The sequence below is a fragment of the Crocodylus siamensis genome, chromosome 12 (assembly GCF_052110815.1).
Source record: "Crocodylus siamensis isolate JL-2025a chromosome 12, ASM5211081v1, whole genome shotgun sequence".
NCBI classification, from domain to species: domain Eukaryota; kingdom Metazoa; phylum Chordata; order Crocodylia; family Crocodylidae; genus Crocodylus; species Crocodylus siamensis.
The window spans coordinates 16,963,616-16,988,492 of NC_143406.1; the positions used below are offsets into that span (position 1 = coordinate 16,963,616).

Here is a 24,877-nt window from a genome sequence, read left to right on the forward strand (position 1 = left end):
TAGCAATGGTTAGTGGTTGTTTCTGCTGTGAAGGGTGGGCTCTTCCTCTGCTGAGCTTGAACTCTGCCCCTAGAGAGATGGGTCATAGAGGGCCCGAGCCAAAGGCAGGGCAACCGTGGGGGCTTCTATTCTGATGAAAGAAAGGAGTGTGGGACAGAGGTGCCTGGGGAACAGCCCCATCCAGGGGGAGTGGGGATGAAGCTGACACTATCTGGCCTTTGTGTCTACAGGAAGCCTACTCAGTGGCACGGCAATTCAACCTCATCCCACCAATCTGTGAGCAGGCTGAGTACCACATGTTCCAGCGAGAGAAGGTGGAGGTGCAGCTGCCTGAGCTCTTTCACAAGATAGGTGTGTTCTCTTGAGCCTGGCTCTGATGCAGTGGCTGACAGTGGGCAGCCAGGTGCTTCCCTGAACCAAAGGGGATCAGAGTGTTCCCGGTCTGGCTGGGGCTGGGGCTGGGCAGTCTTTCAGTCGTTTGCTCAGTTCCACTCTCTGGGATGTCCAGGCCCTGGCACTGGTCCCTAGGCTTGCACTTGGGCTTCAGATGTCCTGGCAGTTGGCTTGGGAGGAGACTGCTCCCCTGTTGAACCAGAGCCAGCCAGTACCCTTGTGCCCTGTTGGCAGAAGGCTTGGGGATAAGGTCTGCAAAACTGTTGTCAGAATTCCTGGTACATCTCAGACTCTTCCCATTGGAGCTCAGTCCTAACCTTGTACACTTCTAACGTCTTTTAATATATTGCTCAGATTTGGGGAATGCCAATTGCTATGTCTGCAGGGTGTTTTCTTCCCAGTTTCTGTTGCAAAAAACAATGCTCATCCTCGTTTCTGCGACAGCAAGCACCCACCCGCAACGCTCATGGTGTGGGAGTTGGTGTCTCTGGCCAATCACAAAGCTGGCCTTACCGAATTCCTGCTCAGCTGAGTCAGCCCGCCCTCCTGCTGGGGTCTCCAAGCTGCAGACCTGGGGCTTAGTCAGGGTGGAGCATTTCCTGGACATGAAGAAGCCATGGTCCTTTTAAACTGGTTTATCCTCAGAGTGCCACTGTAACCCCATGCTTCTAGTGCCAGAGCAGGTGCCTAGTGCTGCTGCCCTTCTGAAAGTCTCTTATGCATCTGGATTCATGTCCTAATTAGCATTTTTTTGGATGATGGCACACTGCTGATGTACCCATGCAAGCCAGAGTGTCTGGTACATGCACACCTCTGCAAGCACCAAACCAGCTGGAGTGTGCAGGAAGCAGAACCAGATGAAGGTGGGCCAGTCATAGACTTTGTGGCTTATATTTAGAGTCCCCCTGTTTGCTTCCCTTGGAGGCTTTTGCTCTGTTTCTGTGTGTGGCCTGGGCCAGGCTGCACATTACTTGCAAATAGCACATCTGCACTGCAGGGGGAAGTTTGGTCTGCCCAGCCCTTTGTGTGGACAATGGGCTCCCTGTTGTCAGATGACCATCTGTGCACCCTCAAACTGCCCTGCTAAACAAACCCATCTGTAGAGAACTTTGCTCCTGTTCTCCCCAAAACACATGGTGCAGGGCACCAGCAGTACCATCTGTACTGTGGTACTGCACAAGGGGCCACGTGGCAGTAAAGGAGCTAGTACAGTCAAATGCCATTTCCAAAAACAGTGATTCTCCTCAGCTGTACTTGATTATCACTGCTCATGTGCCACTGCTTGGAAACAGGGCCAGCCTACCTGGCATCATAGGAGACTGAGCCCAGCCATGGAATGCTGTCAAGGCTGGTTCTTTTTTTATTCTGTGCATATGAAGTAATGCTCTGGTGTCTCTAGTTCTGTTGTTCCCGTAACTAATCTCCTGTTGTCATTAGGCCTGGAGTCCTGCAAAGACTAGAGGGCTTCCGAAGTGGGTTTCTTTTGAGGAGGTTAGGGAAGTACCCCATTTTGTCAGGCAGGTGTTCTTTTGTCACCTACACTCTGTCCCACTCCAACCTTCCGCGCAGCACCCATGTTCTGTCCTCATTGCCCCAAAGAGCAGGTAGCTGCTGTAGGGCTGGTCCATTTGGGATCTGACCCATTTGCCTCCAAGGGAAACATCTGGTTCTCTAGCAATGATTAGCAAGGAGTGCTAAGACCAGGCAGGGAAGCTGATATGTAAGAGCCAGGGGTGTGACCAGTGGCATTCCCTGCATCTGCACTGATAGTGGGAGCTGGACATGCTATCAAGAAACGTTTTCCCCTCTCCTCCCAGGAGTCGGTGCCATGACTTGGTCCCCACTGGCCTGTGGAATCGTGTCTGGGAAATATGATGGTGGCATCCCCCCCTACTCCAGGGCTTCCCTGAAGGTGAGGAAGGGGCTGTATCTGACTTGCCTGGGCTCCCTGAGGTAGAGGGAGGCTGGCAGGGAGCACTGTCCCCTTACTAACACATACATTTAATTTTGGCCATGGGGCCAGCGTGTTTCCTGCTTGAGGCTGGTTTTGCAACAGAATCCTACAAAGAAGTGGTTGAATGGTGCCCACATATGCCATTAGCACTACCTATGTATGCCACTAGGGTAATGCTCCATGCTCCTCTGTGCAGGCTGCCCCACTTGTGGACCTCAGTGCTGGAATTTGACCTTGCTTCATGTTGGTTGAGCTTGGATCATTTCTTCCTTGGAGGAAGCTTTATGTGCCTAGTTTCTAGTGCTAGTGTTTTGGGGTGTCTCCCAGCCCAAGGGCCATGAAGAGTAGAATGCAAACCCCCTCCCATTCAGACCATTGTGCTTGAGCAGTTCTGGTCTGCAGTGCCCAGCATGCACAGCTCCAATACACCACCTGGTCAGTCCATTTTCATCTTCAGAGGGGGCTGAATTTGGCCCACAAGGAACTGGGTCATGCCGACTGTCCCTTCCTGCCTCAAACCAACTGCTCACACTGTTTACAAGCCCCCTGTATTGCTGCCATTCCTTATAAAAGACCATCCCCCTTTTTCTCTGTGTGCCTCCTTGGACAGGGGTATCAGTGGCTGAAAGACAAGATCCTGAGTGAAGAGGGCAGGAGGCAGCAAGCCAAGCTGAAGGAGCTGCAGGCCATTGCAGAACGGCTGGGCTGCACCCTGCCCCAGCTCGCCATCGGTAAGCTAACTGCAGGGTGCAGGGAGTGAGCATAGCCAGGGGTTTCTTTGGGCACTTCCTTTTCCTCAGATTCCACTGGGGCAGGCAAACTTCAGAGCAAGGAAATGCCAGTGCCCAAAGCTGCAGCAGCCCATCCACCGTGCCCTCCCTGCTAAGGCACTTCTCCCTTCTCTCCCTGCTGCCCCTGCATGTCCCCTGGTCACACCAGCCCACTGGTGATTGCTACTGCACAGAGCACCTGGCAATGTGGTGCTGGAGCTGCAGGACTTAGCCTTATGAACAGAAAACAAAGGGCTGTTTCTGCCTCCCTTGCTTGAGTTCAGAAACTGCACTGTGTTTTTTAGTGAATATTCCCGGCTTATTCTCATCCCCTTTCTTGTCACTCCAGCCTGGTGTCTGAGAAATGAAGGAGTCAGCTCAGTGTTGCTAGGTGCTTCCAATGCAGACCAGTTAATGGAGAATATTGGAGCAATACAGGTCAGTCCCAATATACAGTACAACTTTTCTGAGGCAACTTTTCCTTGCCAACCAGTTAAGGAAGGATCTTTTGCTTGCTTGGAGTATTAGGGAAACTAACTCTATACACAGCTCTGGAGTTACATTACATGAATCTGTTAAAGCAGTTGCAGTATACTGTTTGGCCAGAAGCATTTTGCAACTGCCACTGGTGCTGCAGGTGATCATGTTGACCATTACAAGGGATGAATCAGAAAAGAGAAGGTTTACAAACCGTGACGCCAAACAGAAATCTTCATGCTTTTGACAGTAAGCTTCTGTTTGTGTCCTTAGTCTGCTATGGAAAATGTTATTTCTGCTTTAACTGATTCAAAATAATGAGAAACCAGCTGTTTGACCCATTCACCCTTCTAGCAGATTAATAGTATGTGATAAGAGAATGAGAATTCCAGGGTTTACTTGTCCTTTGGTGTTTTGCTGGTTTTCATGGAGTTTCTGCTATTTTTTTTCTGTCTGCCTTTGGTTTCCAGGTGAAGCCTGTGTTTTCCAAGGCACAACACCAGTTTTGTAGAATCCAAACATCAGAAGGGCCATACTAAGTCAGACCAATGATCTAGGCTGCATCCTGTTCCAGCAGTGATAGAAGTGGATGCTAAAGGGAAAGCATTGAACTGGATAGGTCTAGAGTAGGGATGGGCAATTATTTGGCTGCAGGACCACTTAGGGAGTTTTGGTGAGCTGTGTCAGGCTGGGTCAGCACCCCTCCTACTCCCCCCTGTACCCAGTCACCAAAGTTCATCAAAATTCCCTAACTGGCTCTGTCCTGGGGTCCAGCCCCACACTGTGACCGCTCGGCAATCCCAGCCCGGGGTCTCCATGAAGACTGGTCTGGGACTCCTGTGGGCAGGGCATGCTCAGCTGGGTGATGGGATGGAGTCATGAAGGGGTAGGGAGCAGGATGGTCTGGGTGCAGGGCCAGGGCACAGGAGAGAGCTACAATCTGCTCTTCACATGCCTCTGCTCGTGGAACTGGTGCTCGTTGCAGGGACACGTGGGCAGCAGATCATTGTTCTCCCCCAGGCTCTGCATGTCTCCCCCAGGCCCTGGCCCTGCATTGCCACCACCCTGCGATCCCAGCCCTGGCACCACCTGCCCACCCATCCTACTCCCAGATGCTGTTCCCTGCCAACCTGTAACCCCATCCCATCTGCCCAGCCAAGCACATCCTGCCCACAGGGGGGTCCCAGGCCAGTCTCCATGGAAACCCTACCCACCCACTGCATCTGGTGCCTGCAGCAGTGAGTGTGGGTTGCCCAAGCCAGGATTTCTGGGCAACAGGGCCAGGTCCATTGGTGGCAGTGACATTAGTGGCGGCAGCTGGAAGGAACCACTGCTGCAGGGGCTACCACGAAGCTGAGTGCAGCTACCACACTGCCCCAGCCCAGTGGTTCCTGGTCCTGCCTGGTGGTGGCAGGACCAGCCATACATGCCATGGTCGAGGCTGCTCCCCTTGGCAGGTCAGATCTGCCCCATGGGCCATATTTTGCCCACGCCTGGTTTAAAGTGATCTGTCCCCTGTTCATTACCCTGCCTGGCGTCCACCGTTTTTGGTTTAGAGATGCCGAAGAAACATCTTCAACTGTTCCATTCAACACATATTAATAGATCTATCATAGTTAATTTGTCTAGTCCGTTTTTGAACCTGGCTATGCTATCTGCCTCTACTACCTCCTGTGGCAGTGAATTCCACAAGTTAACTACACACTGCATAAAAAGTACTCTCTCTTGTTACTTTTAAATCTGTCTTCTTCTAATTTAAGTGGGTGTCTCTTAGGTCTAGTATTCTGGGACTCAGAGAACAATAGTTCCCTGTTCACTTGGTCCATACCCTTTGTGATTATAGACTTCTATCATATCCTTCCCCTCAGCCTTTTCCTTTCCAAACTGAAGAACTCTGTGCTTTGCTTTGTGGTCCTGAGGTGCTGCATCCTACAAACTGTGACATGTCAGTCTAGTGATCCTGAGCCTCCCTGCAGTTGGCTGTCTTGCTGCCCTCCCTCCCCCCACCTCTCTCCATCCCTATACTATATAGGAGATCTTTTCAAAATGCCCCTGTGGCGGAGCACCTTTGGGGGTGCTCACCACTCAAGGACTTTCACAGGCTTTGAGAGGAGCCTGTTTTGGCAGAGCAGCAGGGGAACCTCCCCCCAGGAACTATTCAAAGGGAGGAAGGTGTGTGGCAGAGCACTTCTGGTGTCTGCCACTTTAAGAGCCTTAAGAGCAACAGGCAGGTGCGGTCCAGCTCTGATGAGTGGCCATTTTAAGATTCAGGCCAGCAGAGCTGAAGTCAGCACTCTGCTGCCTGGCACCAAGGAAGCAGTATAGGGGTGGTTGGAGCTGCATACATAGGCCCAGGAGACCAGGGCACTCAAAGGGCATTCTTCCACCTAATTAACATCTTAATTATGTGTCATCAAGGCATGGCAGGAGAGAAGGGCAGGCGGCGTGCTCAGAAACAGGTGAGGAGACTAGCACTGTGGCTAGTCAGGGAGTTCCCACTTTGCCACAGCCTCCATCTTGGTAAGATCAACCAGACCATCTTGAGAATGCTCCATAGAGAGATGGTGGCTGCTGGCAGTCAAGGAGAGACCACTGAGGTTAAGGGGAGGGGAAAAAAATGGGATCCTAGCAAGCAGGCTGGAGGGTGTATGGAGTTGGACCCTGAGGGTGTGGTCTGAGGCAACACTCAGTTAACAGAAGCAGAATCTGGGGTACTGCAACAGACCATCTGATTGAAAATACTGACTGACCAGGCCTGGGTGAGCTCTGTCTCCTGCTGGTAGAGAGCCATAGAGGCGTGCATCCTGCTCTGAGCACTGGCTGGGAGGAAGAAGTGATACAAGCACACCGGATCCATCCAGAGGCTCCAGAGAAGGTGGAGTCAATCTGCTGCTCACCAGACTTAGGATACAAGGAGTATCAGGAATGGTAAAGCTGGTTATCAGTTTATGGTCTACCAAGGAGAAATATAATGTGTATATATATAGATGCTGCAACTTTTAACATCTTTCTTTTCTGTCAGGCTTTCATTTGTCAGTTGTTCAATTGTTATTATGTTTGTTACAGTAAAAGGATAAATTTGGATTTAAGGAACGTTTGGTGCCAGGTATCCCACAGTAGGTGCTGCTGGTTTTTATATGCATTTGTAGTGAACTCAGAAGGGTTTTGCATTTGGCACTGCATAGCTCTTACAAACACTACGTGCAGCTGGGTGTATTTTGCTATGACTCTCTTGCACTTTTCCCAAGTTCATGCTCTCCTTACTCTCTCCCTACTCCTCTCAAGACCACAAAGCAAAGCTCAGAGTTCATACGCCAAACTTGGGGATTTTCTTAGGGCACTCTCACTTCAAATCGTGCAGGTTGTCAGGTACAGTTAAAGAGCAAGGTCACCTTCGCTTTTAACTTTGTTTGTTTGTTTATGTCCAGGTTCTTCCAAAATTGTCCTCTTCCATTATACACGAGATTGATAGTATTTTGGGCAATAAACCATACAGCAAAAAGGACTACCGATCCTAATTGTTCGTACTGTCTGCCTGGACTCACTGTTAACTTCGAGTCTCCTGTTCGCTTGCTTAAGCTTTATTGAAGCAAAGTGAAGAGTGTGGTTTGCATCAAAGAGTCCATCATGTCAAGATGTTCTAGAGAAATTGTTTAAAATATCGCTGCAAGACAACATATGCTTCTTACATAACATTTATTTTAATGCAAGAAAAGTCACAGATTGGGAAGAGCGTGAAAGCCATCATTCCCCACCCCCCCAAATGATTAGCCTCTGCGCTTCCTTTTTCAAAGAAGAAACCATCTCAAACATGCGCAGCACCACTGTCCTCCATGAATTCAGGCTCCCATGCAGTTTGCTTGAATATTCCAACTTAGCCTATGTACTGCTTAACTGGAAGAATTATTATGAAAAGAAAAAGGTGATGCTGGCTTCACAGGGATCTGGCTAATATGAGCTTGGAGGACTGGTCTGTGATAACACCTAGGCAGGTTAGAAACAGTTGTTTTGGACTAGTGCATGCATCTCCTGACTGTTCCTGTTCTTTCATGTGCTTTGTTTTGTTTTTTATTTTCTCTTATTCAACGTGAACCATCCAGACCGCTGACAGCAGCTGTGAATGCCTTTGATCTGCAAGCCAGTCGCTCCCTCGCCCCTCTGGGTCGCGCAGTTTGGCAGGGTACATTGTATTTATTTCCAGTGCCTAATGTTGCCCTCTTGCAATGCTGTTGATGTTCACAGTGGATCTGGCACAAGCCTGGAGCCCACTCAGTTCCATTCAGTGGGCTTTTTTGCTTTGCCATGTCCTGTAGTCTCTATTCAGCCCAAGCTTCTGTTGGTCTCAGTTGGCTTCACTGGGAGCATCCCTGAGGATGGACTGGATGATGTGGCTGTTCTGAAATGGCAGTGGTGCACTGACTCCAAAGGCACTGACTGACCTGAGAATCGCTCTGACTGGCAGAAAAAAGCACAAAATGGGAGTTGGTAACATAACATGGATCTCTTTCATGCTTCATTATGCTATGTATTTCATGCATTTTTATGTTTTTTTACATTCCAGATTAGTTCTTAGTGCTTGCTGTAATTCAGAATCCAGTCCTTTTGGTAATCTTTGTCCAAGATGCATTCAGCTCTAGTTTTAGCTGCCTGATTTTCATAGCTGCCTTGAATTTATTATGATAAAGTTGAAAGAGCTTGTCTTGCCTCAGTCAAGCATTGGAGCAGACAGGAGTTTAGCTTGTGTGTGTTTAGAGGACAATTGTCAAGCATCATTGCCAAGTGTACACAAAAAGTGGAAATGAGCGATTGAAATCCAGCAGCAAGAGGTGTATTGCTGAGAATCATCTGTCTTTGTACGCACACGTTCTTGTTCCGAATACCCAACATGTTGGCAGCCACAGCACGAGACCAACGTCCCCTAGCATTCAGCCTGAGTCTGTGTGTACATCCTTCACTCAGCCCCTCCCTGCACCGGTAACAATGAGGGAAGTGTTGATTTTAGCAACACTGTGAACAGCTTATTCCTTCTTCCCAGACAGCTGATTTCCCCATTCTCTTCTAAAGATTAGCCTCATCACAGAAAGAGCATGAGCACAGCAAGAAATTGGGCAAGTCATTAGAATGCTCTGATCACTGGTAACTACTGATGGATTTTGGGATGATGATAGTCAACAAGCACGTGGCATGTTTATTCACTTCCTGTCCCGCACTCTTGTGTTGTGCCGCTGGGACTGCTGCCACATACCGTTCCAGAGGGGACTGCATTTCATTGCTGTTTCAAGCAATCCCTTTGGGATGCTTCTGCTCCTTAGGTGCTGTCAAATAAAGTGGTTCACAGCAGGGGACTTGATGTCACAGCCACAGATGTTTACAGTACACTGCACAAAGCTGTGGATTAGTGGTTTCTGCTGCAAGATTTCATTTCCTTGTAACCTCTGTACCCTAGGAAAAAAGTGAATGCTTGGGAGCATAGAAATGTATCTGAGATTCAGCCTGCCCTCTATCCAAGGGCACAAAATTATTCAAGCACTTAAGGCTAAGAGAAGCATATCTAATGTGAATCTTTCATAAAAACGGAGATCAATACCAATGAATAAGGATATAGCAGCTGTGCTGGGAAATGCATTTTTTCCTGGCAGCAGTCACTTTTTGCACTGTTCTGAACCTGATCTTCTGTGTTTTTACAAATGCTCGTGGCCCCAGCTTCACAGGCATTGGGGTCCCTTCTGGTGCTCCAGGTACAGCTCAATCCTTAGTACACCCCACAACCCTAGACAGCTTCCCTGCAGTGACTGCAGTGTTTGTCTTCATCTGCTGCCCTCCAGCTCCATTCACTCAACTTCAATCACTGATACGTCCGCTCAGGTTAGGAGCCAGGGGGCTGATCCATGCTGAGTAGCACTGAGGGTGGATAAGCATCTTCCAGACCAGCTACAGCTAGCTGTTCCTTACGTTATACAATGAAAATTCAGTCTACAATGAAAATGAAAAATAGATTGTTCTCTTTTGGGAACAACAAGCTACTCCTGGCATGGGGAATGTGGGTATCTCCTCATGCATGGCAGTGGCTTTGGGCTTGTCCCAGGAGCTGTCAGAGAAAGCTAGGACCTTCCATGCCCCTGTGAGTTTGGGTTTTGAGTTATGTCCAAGAAGTAAATCCTGGCCTCTTCCATGAACATGAGGCCCAGTTGCTTTTCTTTGCTGCTTCACTGGAGTGGCCGCACATCAGTTTTCAGACCAGCAGAGTAGGTAACAAGAAAAGGCAGATGGTTTCCATGAGAGTAAGTATTGTTATTTGCCATCTTCTTTTCCAGTCTGCTCACCCTTTCAGAGCAGACTAGCCCTGTGCCTTGGGTGACCATCTCACAAACCCATAAAGGAGAATATCCATAGCTAATGTCATGGTCCCAGAGGAGCTGTGCTGAATCAGTGGGTGAAAATGTGCCTAGGTGCAGACTTGTTGGGCCAGAGCAACCCCTTAGGGACCTGCATTGCCTCTGCCTTGTGTGTCACAGGCATTTTTCTGTCTCTGTGCCCATCAGCCATCCGTAGGCTAAACCCGTCTGTGCACTGTGCTCTTGTCAGACCTTTGACAGTGCTGGTTTTCAGTCTCTGAGAATAAGCTCTGCCATCTCCTGCCCAAAAGTGATGGTGTCCCAGGGGCTGTTTTAGCAGTGCTGCACCCATCCATTTAACAGGTTGGAGAATGACATAGGTGGGGAACCAGCACCAGGATCCAGCATGTTCTGTAGCTAGCCCTTGGCCCTTCACAAAGCTCACTTCAGCATTGAGTGACGTTTCCCATCCAAACCCCTGTGCCCTGCACTGGGGCATCTACTTTTTGCTTCCTTGTGTTTGCTGTCGGACAAGTTCCGCTTCCCCCAGGAAGAAAGAGCCATGGGGGGATAGCGTCCCCGAGCGCTCCTTGCACTGGAGGTTGTGCTTTCATCTCCATACTGGGGGCCCTGCTGCCTGCCCTGACAATGTCACTGCCTCCGGCCTCTGAAGAACAGGGGTGGTTATTCCCCTGTCTTACATTAAATCCATGTATGTAAATAAAATGCTTACTTTTTTATCTGTATCTGTAGAGATTGAGAGAGAGACTGTGATTATCAAGCTAACTGCAAAACCTATAGACCAAGATTGCTGAATGCATTGTACTTCTTTCTGAATGAAGATTCAGATGTTCCCCAGCTCCTGTATTTAAGGAATGACAATTAAATTACAAGCCTTATTTGTCTGGATGGGCATTTTCTTGCCTGCTTTGCCTCTGAACATTTTGCTCCCAGAAGCCAGCAACCCACCAAGGGAGGGTGATACCTTAGCGTCACAATAGTGGGGACTTCCTGCAGGAGCATCTGTGTACGTGAACCCTCCCTGTCCACAACTCACTGTACCCTATTTGCCAGCATGTAAGTGCTTCCTCAAGCTGTTCAGGCACAAGGAAATAAACACAGCTGGGGTCCTCTCCTTGCTATGGCACAAGCAAGCCTCCCCATCCCTGACCGCTCCCACCTTGCCCTCTGGAGGGGCTGTCTGCCCACCATGGGCTAAGGCGTGGGGTGATTCCACCTTCCCTCTTTTCCTCCAGCTATCCCGTATTCAGCCTCCTACAATTGATATGGGGAATGGGAATTGGCTGAGACCCAGTGCCACAGGCTGCAGAATCCCTCTGGGTCTCAGGGACTTGCAAAAAGAGTGGTTCTCCAGCTGAGCTGTGCAGCAGCCACAGCTCCCTTTCCAGCTGCGTTGCAAAGGGTAGAGCAATTTCCTAAAAGGGGCCTCCCCAGTCCTGGGCCGGGCAGTACTGTGGTATTGACAGAGGTGCAGCCAGGAGATTCCAACACCTTAAAGAAGACCACAAGCTCAGTTCGGTGGCAAAGATTTGGCCTGGTCAATTGTCTACAAGCACAGCCCTAAAACGTTTTGCCCTAATAAGTGCATCTGACAAGGAGTTAAGGCTTTTCTACCTGTGGCAAGGTTGTTGGCACAACACCATGCAGGCCCCTCCAGGCCACTACAAAGTTCCTGATTTACAATTCTCCTTTTATACAATGGTCAAGACCAATTACAACCGGTTTGCATCTGTATCTTGAATATCTCAAGCCATCCTGTACCATGGGCTTTTTTCACACTCTGCTCAACCACCTAGCACCCTGCCAGGAACTGAGGGACCACACACATCAATACAGCTCCCTCCACCAGCACAGACTCCTGTGCATCTTTCAGGAGAGTCTCTAAGATGGGGTAGAAGCAAAGACGTTCCGGTTGGAAGGGACCTCAGGAGGTCATCTAGTGCAGCGGTCACTAACCTGTCAATCCTGATCAGGTAGATTCCAGAGCCTCATTTGGTCAACCGTGGGCTGGGGGAGAGCTTGGCATGTGTGCATGTGCACACTTGCCCCCAGCCCCAGCAGGTCAATCTGTGCGGGAGGGAAGGGGCAGGGGCCAGATCAAGGCCCCCACAAGCGACTGACCATGCAGCCCAGTCAGGAGCAGGGAAAGGTAAGTAGGGACCCAGCCCAGCCGGGTAGTGGGAGCATTGGAGCCCAGGGGACTCCTTCAGGGTTGCAGGGAGGAGGAGAGGGCTTTCACCATTGCTGTGAGGGCAGAGGCAGCAGAGGCTACTGCCACTGCACCTTGAGCTCCGCTGCAAGCTGGCTATGTGCGGGTGCAGCTCAGCACAGCAGCGAGGACTCGTGGAGGTGGGCCCAGCCCAGCTGGGTTTAGAAAGATCTGGTCGTCCAGAGGCATGCGGGGCTCCCACCGCTGGATGCAGCCTGGCAGAGGCACCAGGGGCCTGTGCCCCCACCCCACCCTCCACATGCTCGGGACACAGCAGGCAGCCCACAGCAGCAGCCACCTCATCCCGAGCACAGGTAGGGGAGGCACAGGCCCCCGAGGCCTCTGCTGGGCTGCATCCAGCGGCAGGAGCCCCCCTCCCCTGTATGCCCCATAATGACCAAATCTTCCCAGACCCAGCCAAGCTGGGGCTAATCCCACTTCTGTACCATGGCTGCCCTGAGCTGCACCCACCCAGCGGTGAGACAAACATGGTGTCAGGCCCCGGCCCAGTTGGGTCTGGAAGTCTCCGTGATCTAGGGATGCATGGAGGGGGATGCACCCCACCTGTTCTCCAGGGGGAGGTGGCTGCCACTGTATGCTGCCCACTATGCCCAGAGCACAAGGTGAGGGAGGCATGGGCCCCCCTGGACTGCAGAGACTTCCAGACTTGGCCAGGCCACGGGGCCTGATGCCACATTTGTCTGGCTGCTGGGGGGACGCAGCTCAGCACGGCCACAGCACAAGTGGGACCAGGCCCCAGCCCGGCTGGATCTGGGACTCTCCATGGTCTAGGGGCACACGGGGGGGGGGGCGGTGGCTCTTGCCACTGGATGGAGCATGGCGAAGGCCCCAGCAACCTATGCCCCAGACGAGGCAGTTGCTGCTGCAGGCTGCCTGCTGCACCTGGAGCACAGGTCGGGGAGGGGAATGGCTCCCCGGGGCCTATTCGGCTGCACCCAATAGCGAGAGCCCCTCCCCACGCACCCCTGGACCTTGGAGTTTCCCAGACCTGGCCGTGCCAGGACCTGATCCCATTTCTGTGCTGCAGCTGCACTGAGCCATGCCTGCCTGGCAGCCAGACAAATGTGACATTGGGCCCTGCGGCCTGGCTGAGTCTGGAAGTCTCTGAAGTCCAGAGGTGTGTTGGGGGGGGGTTCCCACTGCTGGGAGCAGCCCGGCAGAGGCTATGTTCGTCTGCCCGCCAGACGGGCATGGCTCAGCATAGCCACGGCACAGAAATGGAATCGTGCCCTGGCCTGGCCAGGTCTGGGACACTCCATGGTCCAGGGTTTCCTGGAGCAGGGGGCGGGGGGGGCAGTAGATCCTGGGGAGCCCTTTACTTGCAAAAAGTGATCTTCACCATAAAAGGGTTGGAGACCACTAATCTATTCTGAACCCCTGCTCAAAGCAGGATTATCCAGCCTCAACCAGATCATCCCAGCCAAAGCTTTGTCTGGCCAGGTTTTGAAAACCTCCAAGGATGGAGCTTCTACCACCTCTCTGGGTAAACTGGTCCAGAGTTTCACTACCTTCCTAGTGAGAAAATTCTTCCTAATATTGAGCCTCAATTTCCCTTGCTGCAATTTGAGACCATTGCTCCTTGTTCTGTCATCTGTAACCATTGAGAACAACCTATCTCCATTCTCTTTCAAATCCCACGTCAGATACTTGAAGACTGCTATTAAATCCACCCTCAGTCTTCTCCTCTCTAGACTAAAGTAAGCCCAGTTTCCTTAGTCCTTCCTCATAAATCAGCCCCCTTACCATTTTTCCTGACCTCTGCTGGACTCTCCCCAATTTGTCCACATCCTTTCTCTGGGGGGCCCAAAAGCGGACACAGCACTCCAGATGTGGCCTCACCAAGTGCTGAATAAAGGGGAATAATCACTTTTCTTGACCTACTGGCAACACTCCTACCAGTGCAGGCCGGTATGCTATTAGCCTTCTTTGCAACAAGGGCACACTGCTGGCTCATATTCAGCTGATCATCCACTGTAACCCCCAGGACCTTTTCTGCAGAGCTGCTGCCCAGCCAGTCAGCCCCCAGCCTGTACTGGTGCATGGGATTCTTCCATCCTAAGTGCAGGACTTTGTACTTATCCTTGTTGAACTTCATGAGATTCCTTTTGACCCAATCCTCCAATTTGTTTAGGTCACTCTGAATCCCAGCCCTACCCTCCATTGTATCTACTACTCCCCCCATCTGCAAACTTACGGAGGGTGCACTCTATACCATCTTCCAAGTCGTCAGTGAAGACATTGCACAAAACCGGACCCAGGACCGACCCCTGGGGCACTTCACTTGATACCAGCTGCCATTTAGACATCGAGTCATTGATTACTACTCTCTGAGCCCAATGAGCCAACCAATTTCCTATTCATCTTACAGTCCATTCATCCAGCCCATACTTCCTTAGCTTAACTGCAAGAATGCTATGGGAGACCATATCAAAAGCCTTGCTAAAATCAAGATCCACCACATCCACCAGTCTCCCCACATCCACAGAGCCAGTCACCTCATCATAGAAGGCAATCAGGTTGGTCAGGCATGACCTGCCCTTGGTGAATCCGTGCTGACTGTTCCCAAACACCTTTTTCTCCTCCAAGTGCTTAGAAATGGATTCCTTGAGGATCTGCTCCATGATTTTTCCTGGGTCTGAAGTGAGGCTGACCAGCCTGTAGTTCTCTGGATCCTCCTCCTTCCCTTTCTTAAATATGGGCACTATGTTTCCCCTTTTCCAATCATCCGGGACCTCTCCTGATTGGCATGAGTTTTCAAAGATGACAGTCAATGGCTCCGCAGAGGGCTGTCCCAAGAGGGGTGTGAATTGGGGTGACTGCCCTGGGCCCCATGTTTTGGGGGGCCCCGCAGACCCTGGCAGAGTGGCCGCAGCCCCTCCTGTAGGGCCCACCTAGTGTTGGTGACTCCGCGCCCCATGGCCAGCTTTGCGTTCAGCCTCTTGCCACCCTCCCACCACCACCATCGCCCCAGGCTTCTTCACATCCAGGCCTTGCACCCTGCTGGGATCGTCTCTGGCTCCGCAGTCATCTCATCCAACTCCCTCGGCACCCTTGGATGTATCCCATACAGTCCCATGGACTTGTAAGCGTCCAGCTTTTCTAAGTAGTCCCTAATCTGTTCTTTCACCACTGAACTGTGCTGTCCGGTGCAGTAGTCTGGGAGTTGCCCTTGCCTGTGAAGACTGAGGCAAACAAGGCATTGCATGCTTCAGCCTTTTTTGCATTCTGCGTCACTAGGTTGCCTCTCCCACTCGTTAAAGGACCCACACATTCCCTGATGCTCCACTTGCTACCAACCTACTTGTTGACACCCTTCCTGGTCCCCTTCACATGCTTTCCTAGCTGCAACTCCAATTACACTTTGGCCTTCCTGATTTCATCCCTCCATGCCCAAGCAATGTTCTTATAGTCTTCCTGAGTTATTTGTCCAAGTTTCCACTTCTTATAAGCCTCCTTTTTGTGATTTAACATACTGAAGAGTTCTCTGCTAAGCCAAGCTGGTCTTCTGCCATACTTGCTAGTCTTCCTGTGCATTGGGATGGTTTGTTCCTGCACTCTCAGTAAGACTTCTTTCAAGTATAGCCAGGTCTCCTGCACTCCTCTCCTGCTCAGACTGGCCTCCCAGGGGATCCTGCCCATGAGTTCCCTGGGTGAGTCCAAGTCTGCTTTTCTGAAGTCCAGGGTCCTTACTCTGCTGCTCTTCATCCTTCCTTTCCTTGCCTGCTCCTGCTGGTCAGCTGCTAGTGAGGAGGGTTCACACTGCTGCCCAAGACAGGGGCTCTCAGTAACCGTAAGACATCGTGACCAGTACCACTCCAGTATTAGCCTGCATCAACTAGGCTAAAACTCACACGGTTCTGCTGGGCACATGGGGCTGATGTTCAGCTCCCTCCCCACTTCCCAGGCTTTTTTTGAAGGCCTGTCCTGGTGCCATGATAGCTTCAAAACCCAGAGTATTTTCCTAGGCCTGCCATCCGATCTAGCCAAGAACTGGTAAGGCCACAGTGAGGAGACAGAGGCACAATGAGATGGGTGGAACTAGCACCTGCGCAACCTCTACTACCGCAGCTGGGTCCTGGCCATCAACAACCTGGCAACTGCTTCTCTGTGATACAGATGTGCGCACCAGCCTGGACCCTGCAGTGGCCTAGTATGGGAAACGAGGCCCTCCTCACGCAAATGCCACTGTCACAACAGTGGCACAGAACCCACACAGGCTGCCGCTCTCCTCCCGGGGCAATCAGCTCAGCTCCAGCAGCATTTCATCTGCACATTGCTCAATGGACTGATGATAGGACTCATCTGCTGGCAGGCACAGGACCCCACTGCCAAGGGCTGTTGCTCCACTCCACTTCCTTGCTGACTCCTTTTTCCAAGCTCCCTGCCCTCCCCTTGCTGCTGTGCCAACCCTGCAGCCCCAGAAACTGGCACAAGAAGCAAGGGAGATTTCCCACTTTTATATAGAAAATGATAGTGGTTAGGGTCACAAGCCAGGGGGCCAGAGGGAGGGAACAGGTAAAAGGTAAAGAAACATCAATCCTGTGGTAACATACACTCATCACCTTAATTCTCCCCGCACACCTCCAAAGTTGTCACCAAACCAGCCCTCAGTCCCTAGAGCCTCGAACAGCAGCGTGCAGCTGCCCCCAAGTCCGAGTCCAGCTCCTTCAGCCCACAGTCCGGCTGAGCGAGCCAGGGAGATCTCCAGCTCCGCTGCGCGCTCCTCTGTGCGGGGTGACCAGGCTGCATGTGCACGCTGCTCTCTCTTGCCCTTACTCCAGCTTCCTTTTCCTCTTGCCCACCCCCCACCTAATCCCTGGGGGTTTCTGGGATTGCAGTCCAAATAGCTCTGCAGCCTGTCCCCTGGTTCCTCCTGCTGTTACATGCATTACATTTACACTACACTGAATCCCAGGGCAGGAAGGTGACGGGGTGCCTTGCCTAGAAGCTTTTCCCAGCCCTACAATGCAGTCACTCAGCCTTGGTCCACGCTGAAGGGCATTTCTGGACACAGAGCCACCCCCGCTGAAGGGAAGGTAAGCCTACTTATAGTAACTTAAACCCTGGTGCAAGGTTTGGCCATGTGCTGCACACAGGCTGCAGAAACTCGGGCTTGGGCCTAGGGAAGAGGCTCTGGCTGAGTCACAGCCATGGTTTGACTTACCCCTTCCCTGGGAACTGTGTTTAACCCTTGCACACTTGAGCACGATCTGGCTGGGTCCCCAGCGGCAAGCAGCTCTGTCACACCCGTCCTGGAGAAGGGCTCTCGAGAGCTTAGGAGAGCCTTCCTCTTCCAGGGGCTGACTATAAACTGGGGAGCAGTGGGGGGGGGGTCTCATTCCCTCCATGGGCCCAGCTCACATCACAGCTGGCACCACTCAGCCGATTTGTTACTTTCCACCCCCCAAAAAGCTGTCCCCTCTTCCCCTACATGCCTGTCCCACCTCACACCCTACATGTGAAGCTGACAGGCAGCCACTGCCCTCCCTACACCTCCTCTTGCCCACCTAAGCACAGGCTTTTGTGGGGACAGTGCACTCAGAAGAAAAGGCACAAAGCTTCCTGTACCAAGCAGGACGTAGGGGTGCAAACAGCAATGACAATTTTTGCCTGATGTGGCCACAAAAAGTTTATAGCCACAACCAAACACAAGTGCACAGCTGCAGAAAGCTTAAAAATGGCTGATTGGGTGAAGATTTGACTCCTCATTGCATGAGGGGTCAGATGAAGAAGTTTCAAAACACAGTGTCTTCAGTAACTTCTGTCTGTGCTACCTGCCAGCTGCTAGCTGTCTTCAGGATTGGTGGGGTGGGGGGGGTTCAGTCTGGGGGTTTTTCACACACCCCCAGTTGGAGGGTGGAACAGGTGTATTGATGCCCCCCCCCAAAGGTGCGGGGCTCCAGTTCACCCACCCTCCCATGGGGTCCTTTCTCCGCTCCCATGCTGGAAACTTAGCAACAGCCCCTCCTCCCTGCCTGGCTGCAAGGGGAAACCAGCTGCAGGCTTAGCACCAGCAGCTAGATTCCCCTCCCCCCTGAGACCAGCAGTGCACTTCTGTTAGGTCGGGAACTGTTGCAACTCGGGACACTTCCTGCAAAGCCTCCTCAGTACCAGGAGGGAGCTGCACTTCTGTCTGCGCCCTTAGGAGAGGTGCTCGCTGCAGCTGGGAACATGGCACTGACCCACAGCATAAGAAGTCTTTTGGGATAAGACACTTGGCTCTCATCCAACATCTTCAGAGACAAAAAGGTGACCTGCAGGCCTTGATCTGTACACCCGCTACAGCCTGCATGAAATAGGGTAGTGGTCTTTGCCCTTAGCTGCTGGCTCTCTCACCAGGTAAAATACAGAAGTAGCTGGAGAGGTCAGCACCATATACAGCTACACAGAGAGCTGTCTGTCAGTGTCAGACAGCTTTCCCCCCTTTAAATGCTCACGAAATTCACCTCTTTTAACCCAAAAGGAATCAGATCATCAGTGGAGTTCACAGCCAACTGCAAATCAGGTGCCTGATCCAATTAGCAACCCCTAAAGCGCTTACAGACAGCAGATGGATAGAGCCAGCAGTGCAAAAAAAGTAATGTGAGAGTGTCAAGCTGTAAGACAGGCCTTGATCTGAGTAGAAGGGAACTGAAGGCAGCACTGGGGCTGTTTGGCAGAGTTTTGGAAAGGACAAAGGTTCGTGCCTGCCTCCCACCCCCAGCATGCTCCAGTGGGGGTGGGGACCAGTGAGAAGCTGCTGCTGCTTCAGTCCCAATAACAGGGAAGTATCACATGCCAGGCCCTTTTTTAAAGGATTTATTAAAACACAGAAAACAAAAACAAATACACACAGAGTACAAAGGAAATGTGGTCATGTTGAATACAGTCGCCATCAGCCTTCCTACAAAAGGTCATCACTGTGCAATCAGTATCACAAAAATAACAAACCAAGAGTTGTGAAGGCAAAGTAGCGTTAAATGCTTCCATATCCCCCTCTCCCAGCCCCGGGCTGCTAACTTCAATTTGCTGAAGCATTTCATCTTACTCAAAACCTTGCACACTCATTGTGGAGGAGAAAAGTCCGGTCAGGATGAGATCCTCCTGGTCCCAGCATTGGCAGGAACCTCCTCTTTCAGCTTTATATGGGTGCAGTCACAGCCAGGAGTCAAGGTTGCAGGAGCAGGCTCGAAGGGGGTTTCTAACCTAACATGGAGATTGTAGCCGCTTGGAGAGACCAGCGGCAAGATGTTTTCTGTGCATTGAAATCCCTCGTAATCTCATTGGGGCTGGGGAAGGGGTCAGTGGCTTGAGGAGAGGGGCTTGGGGTTGCGGGGGGGAAGAGTCCAACACCATCCACTTGCAAGCCATCTTATCTAACACAACACTATGTTGCAGGGAGTCTCCCTGCTTTGGGCAGAACCCAGGCTGCTGGGGCAGCCAAGAGTGAGCTGCCTGCTTCCTCTTCACAAGGAGACCGCAGGCAGAAGCTTTGAGCAGGCCTATAAAGCAGAAGACAGCATCCAGCAGCAGCACGCAGTGCCTGCCCTGTGGCCACCGGCATGAGTGTGAAAGCCACTGGGTCATCTTGTGGCAGGAGGGTTGTTCATGAGGCATCTAGGCTCTCTGCGGCCAGAAACTGGACCCTGGGTGCTGGCTAGAAGCACAGTCCTCCCTGTCTGCCCCCTTAGGTCTGCTTGCTGCCACCCAAGGTCAGCCCTGCAGTTTGCCAACGGGAGAGTGCCAGCTTGACAGCTCCTCCATCCATGGAGCCAAGTATGCCCTCATCTCTGTGGAGTCCACGTGGTCACCATGCAGCCTCTGGGCAATACTGAAGAAGCCCTGACCCATACAGCCAAGGCAGCCTAGCAAAGACTTCCTTGTAGGGACACGAGCAGCATCCTCTTCTTTACCAGAGTAAGCAGCACAAGCAGGGATTAGCAAACCCAGGCCACAGGATACAGAGCCCCTTCACCAGCCGGTGGCTTCAGCAGCCCAGATGAGCAGATGCAGGGTTGTTACCGTCTGATGATTGCTCAGCAGCCAGGGAGAGGAGCGGGGGTGCAATCTATAGGAAGGCACACACCCCTGTCCCCCTTTGGCACCAAATCACAGCCTGGCTGGCCCTCTCAGCAGAAGCTCAGAGGTGGAGGGGGTCCTACGTCCCTGTCTCCATCCAGGGATGCAGCTGAGCCATGCTCTGGCAGCAGACTGCCCTCCATCAGTACCGGTTCTTAGGAGCACTGTGCCTGGCTGTCCCATTCACTCTGGTGCCCAGCGCAGACCCAGCTGTACAACAAGTGACTTGATTCACAGCACAGGGTCTTTGCACTTAGCCCTGGAGCAGTCACTGCACAAAAGACATGAGCCAGTAGGCTGGCACAGACATCCTCTGCTGTGGGGCAATTCAAAAGAGGCCAAAGGCAGGTAGAGCTTCTCCCTTGCTCTTCAGCCTTGCCTGGCCCCAGTGTGAGTCAGCTGCTACCTCTGGTTAAATACTGAGGGGCTGGGAGCAGGGGCTGTCTGCACTGCTACAGAGAGGTAGGGGACTACAGCTGTCAGAAACAAACCATGCTCCCGTTAGACCATGCTGCTCCAGCAAAAGCCAGTCAACCCTGTCTGCACGCCCCCACCCATAACAGGAGAACAGGGAGTAGCTATAAAGTAGCAAAACTAGGCAGCATTTAGGGGCAGGGACAAACTGAGAAGCCCTTTTTTCCATTTGCCTGGACTGGGAGAGTGAGTCTGAGGTTTTGTCCTCTTCTCTCTGCGGCCCAGGCTTCCTCAGCTGCTAGCATCAGTACTCTTCACTCAAGCACCCTTCTGCCCTGCCTCCCTAACCTGTGCCATCTGGGGCCAGCTGAGTGAGCCCAGCTGTGAGCCACCCCACTGCCAGGCCTGTCTGCCCAGGGAAGAGGATTCTGGCACGGTTTGGCTGCTGCTGCACTATGCACTCTTGCCCACTCTGCCTTCCCATCCAGGCACTGACTGGCAGCTGCCAGCTTTGACACAGCACCCAGCACTATCTCCTGCCAACTCTGAGCTAGGACTCAGGCCGTGGGCCCTCTTTCCATTCTTGAGCGGCATTTGCTATGAAGAGGGCTCACAGAATGGCAGGGATGGCATCTGGGGGCAGAGCAGGGCTTGCAAGGCAAGGAAGGAGGAGAATCATGGCACAGCTCACGCTCTGAGCTGCAATAGCGAACAAGCCTCAAGAGCAGAGGGGCAGGCAGTCTTACTGCATGGAATTCACCTACTGCCTACGCCAACAGGCTTTGCATGGAAAAATGGCATAGTCCTGGGGGATTCAGTTGCACACTGGGGCCTTGACCACTCTACCCGTGGGGCTCCTGCCCTACTCCCTGTGCACCTAGGTGCACCTAACAGCGGCCAGAGCCTTGCCCAGCCCCTACTGCCAATGCACAACTGGTATGCCGGCAGTGGAAATGTCCTGTGCCCTGAGGCTCACTCAGCAGCAGCCCCTAGCACACAGTGGCTTTGTTCCCCCACTTCCACCAAGGACCTGAGCCAGTGGCTACAAGCACACTGTGGAGAAGGTGGCCTGGGGGCAGGCTTGCCCTCTCTGGGCACAAGAAATGCCCCCCTTTCATCTAGCTCAGGAAGCAGATGCCTTGCAACTCAGCTAGACCCTTGCTGGAGCACGGATGGATCCCTGCGGTTCTGCAGGGCAGGGGTACTTGGTCACACAGCCCAGAATTAAAACCCACCAGCATCCCAGAATCCCAGGTCTTTGCATGTAAATCACCTATGAAGTGCAGAACAGCAGGGCACGCCCAAGGACTACCCAGCAAGTTGGCCTTGAGGGGAAGGCAGGGGAGACTGCTCACCTAGCACATCTGTGTGTCTGATCTAGGGCATCTTTGGACAGGGAATTACAAGAAACCACGTGGTAACTGGATCCTCACACTGCCCCCAAGGCTCCAGCCACTGGGGCCTACATTGTCTGCTAAACCAAAATTGTGTACTAGCTCTGAAAAATGCACCCAAAACAGGCCAGAGTGAGGGGACTTGTGTGGTCCCTGGCTTTGAAAGAGGCCAAAAATTATTACGCAGTCAGGAGCTGTGAGGCTGGGACCCTAGTAACTTGTCCCTGGTTGGCCACCAGGCTGTCATGCTCAGCAGTGAGAGCAGTGGAACATGAGGTCAGGCCAGACCCATTTGGCAACACCACTGCTGCACTCTTCCCCTGTGCATTGGGCGGGGGGGTGGAAAAGAGAGGGAAAGAGGGCAGCAGCCAGGTACACTCTCCCTGAATGCACCCAGGGGCTCAGCAGCAAGGTGGTAGGGCAGGGCTGAGAGTGCATGCATTGGCTTAAATACAGAAGGGGCACAGAAAGAGAACCAACGTAGGAGGCAGCTGCAGAAAAGGACAAAGCTGGGCTCCGGACTGATACATGAGGGCACTGGGACTAGGAACAGAACTTCTGGGAAGGTCTCCCTCCACATCGGATAAGTGTCGGTAAAAACGGGAACATAAATGCCCTGACTCCAGAATCCCTTTGCAATTCAGCCAGCGTTCTTGAGACAAGCTCTTCAAGTCTTCAATAAGAAAGTGCAAAAAAAGTACAAGGAAATGAAATCCCCTTCAAAGAAGTTTTTGAAATGGGCAGGGGTCGCTGTGTTTTGTAGTGAGGACCACTTTAAAGATGAGCAGGGCAGGCCTGGGTGCCAACGCCCACTAGGCGGGGTGTTAGTCTTCAATGCAGATGACATCACCATGCTTCCCCTTGTGCTCCAAGGAGGTGCCATCCTTCAGTGACTCTGCTACTTTTTTATCAGGGTGGCTGGAGGGTGGCCCACTGGCGGTTGCTGAAAGAACAGAAACAAAGGTATTACAGGTGATCAGCTTCTATTTCCCTTGCTGTTACATGACCTTAAAGGAGCAGAGAAAGCAGAGCCACTGTCCAACCTAAAGGGAATATTCTTTGAAGCAAGCAACCCTTTCCATGCTGCACTCCCACCCCATTGGCAATTTGCATGTGCCCTCCATTTCAGCCCACAAATGAGCCCAGCCTAGCACCTAGGCTAGTATGATACACACACAGCAAGGTGTTCATAGGCCTGTGGCTGCTACTTGCTACCTCTCCCTGCTAGGGAGGTGCAGCCAGAGGGTGCATTTGCTTTTTTTTTTTCTTTGAAATGCTTTTCTGTATGGAAAGATGTGGATGGGCATATGGTGAGGATGGAGGGACAGAAGCATGTAGCCGCCTCGCCTTTTCAAGCAGCAGCAGCTCAACATTGTAAGGTGACATGAAAGGCACAAAAGGACAACAGCAGACAATGGTGAGCATGTGAGTAAATGACAGGGGTCAGAGAGGAAGGAGTCTGCAGGATGGGAACGGAGCAGTGAGAACAACCCAATCTCTCCCAGCCTTGGAGACCACTAAGGCAGCTGCAACTAGCAGTCCCTGGCATCCCTTCCTCCAAACCAGGGTCCCTGAGTTTAAAACACAGTGACTAGTGGGGTAGAAATCCATTCTGTGCCAAAACTGGACAGGACTCTGGCTACCCACTCATCAGAAACACAACCTCCAGGAGCCTACCGCTACACAGGGTAATTCTTGCTGCATGACTCCCACCAGCAGGAAAGTGCAACCACTAGGTTTTGGCAGCCCTTGGCTACGTGGGCATTTTTGAACCTCACTATCCTGGATAATAATACAAAGCCAGCCTTCCTGTGTAGTTATACTGGCTGATGAGGCCTGGTGATATGACCAGGAAGATCATTTCCTGGGTCTGGGAGGAACCTGTAGGACAAAGACCTTGAAAACAGCATCAGCCACCTGTGAGGCTTGTTCTGTTGTGCAAGGGGCAGGATTCTAACAGAGAGAAAAGGGAGTTGTGCAAGCAGGTAACTAACTAACATGTGGATGACTATCAGGCCTGCAGTCAGCAATCTGGCTGCCTGACTGGCCTGGACAGCTCAAGAAAGACCCTGGGGCCTCTAAGGCTGTTAGAGCCACACCATAGATGAGACTCACCAGTGCTCTAAGAGGGAGTGAGGCATTGTGGAGCTCCCCAGTCTAATTCATGGCACTTTTCAGAAAGTACCATGAGTTAGACCGATCCCTCCTGACCCAACATGTTTTCTGTTGGGTCGGGGAGGTGGGGGATCAAGCTCCACTTCAGAGCCAGTACAGCCAAGGACATGTGCATCTACAGCTTCTCTCCCCCAGACCACCCCCACACCGACCCAGCTCCTGTGCTGTCTAAGGGTGGGGCTGAGCTGCATCAGCCCAGCCACCCAAGCACACAGAAGTTAATGAAGGCGCTCTGCTTTGGAGTGCCTTCATCTGAACCCTCATTTAATGAGGGTTAATTTGTCACACAATCAAGGACTTTTAAAGCACTCTGCAGCCATGCACTTCTGTACGGGCATGGCTGTACAGCATTTTCAAGGGGCCAATCACAGAATAAATGTAACTTCTGTCTTGTGCTTTAATGAGTGTCCCAACCTGCAAGCATGCAGTATCAGCAAAACTATAGCCTCAGGCAGCTCCTCCCAGGGAGCTACCAGGCAGGAGAAGTGAGAAAGGAGCAAAGGAACAGAGAGAGATTCCATACATCTGATGCATGCAAAGCAGTGGGGGGAGAAGGGGTAATGAGACCATGAGGATAGTTTTCCTAGCACCTCCAAAGTCAGACTAAAGGGAAAACCTCATGGAAGCCCCACCACTTTTACAGTGACTGGTGTGTT

General features: G+C 51.9%; 2 protein-coding genes across 10 annotated transcripts in view; one reads left to right on the top strand and one right to left on the bottom strand.

The window, feature by feature from the left end:
- The window catches only part of KCNAB2 (potassium voltage-gated channel subfamily A regulatory beta subunit 2), a 101,481-nt gene extending 93,295 nt beyond the window's left edge, over nt 1-8,186 (top strand). For all 6 annotated transcript variants that reach the window (XM_090024404.1, XM_090024407.1, XM_090024405.1 and 3 more), the window contains 5 exons: nt 231-351; nt 2,211-2,305; nt 2,958-3,078; nt 3,467-3,555; nt 7,023-8,186. In XM_090024404.1, coding sequence (XP_089880530.1) covers nt 231-351; nt 2,211-2,305; nt 2,958-3,078; nt 3,467-3,555; nt 7,023-7,112 — 516 coding nt within the window. In that variant the 3' untranslated portion in view covers nt 7,113-8,186. The remainder of the gene's footprint in view (nt 1-230; nt 352-2,210; nt 2,306-2,957; nt 3,079-3,466; nt 3,556-7,022) is intronic.
- Nucleotides 8,187-18,962: 10,776 nt separating this feature from the next.
- Nucleotides 18,963-24,877, bottom strand: part of CHD5 (chromodomain helicase DNA binding protein 5) — a 62,606-nt gene continuing 56,691 nt past the window's right edge. For 3 of the 4 annotated variants that reach the window (XM_090024021.1, XM_090024019.1, XM_090024018.1), the window contains exon 41: nt 18,963-22,989. In XM_090024021.1, the coding sequence (XP_089880147.1) occupies nt 22,871-22,989 (119 nt within the window). In that variant the 3' untranslated portion in view covers nt 18,963-22,870. The remainder of the gene's footprint in view (nt 22,990-24,877) is intronic. The other variant, XM_090024020.1, reaches the window with a different exon arrangement.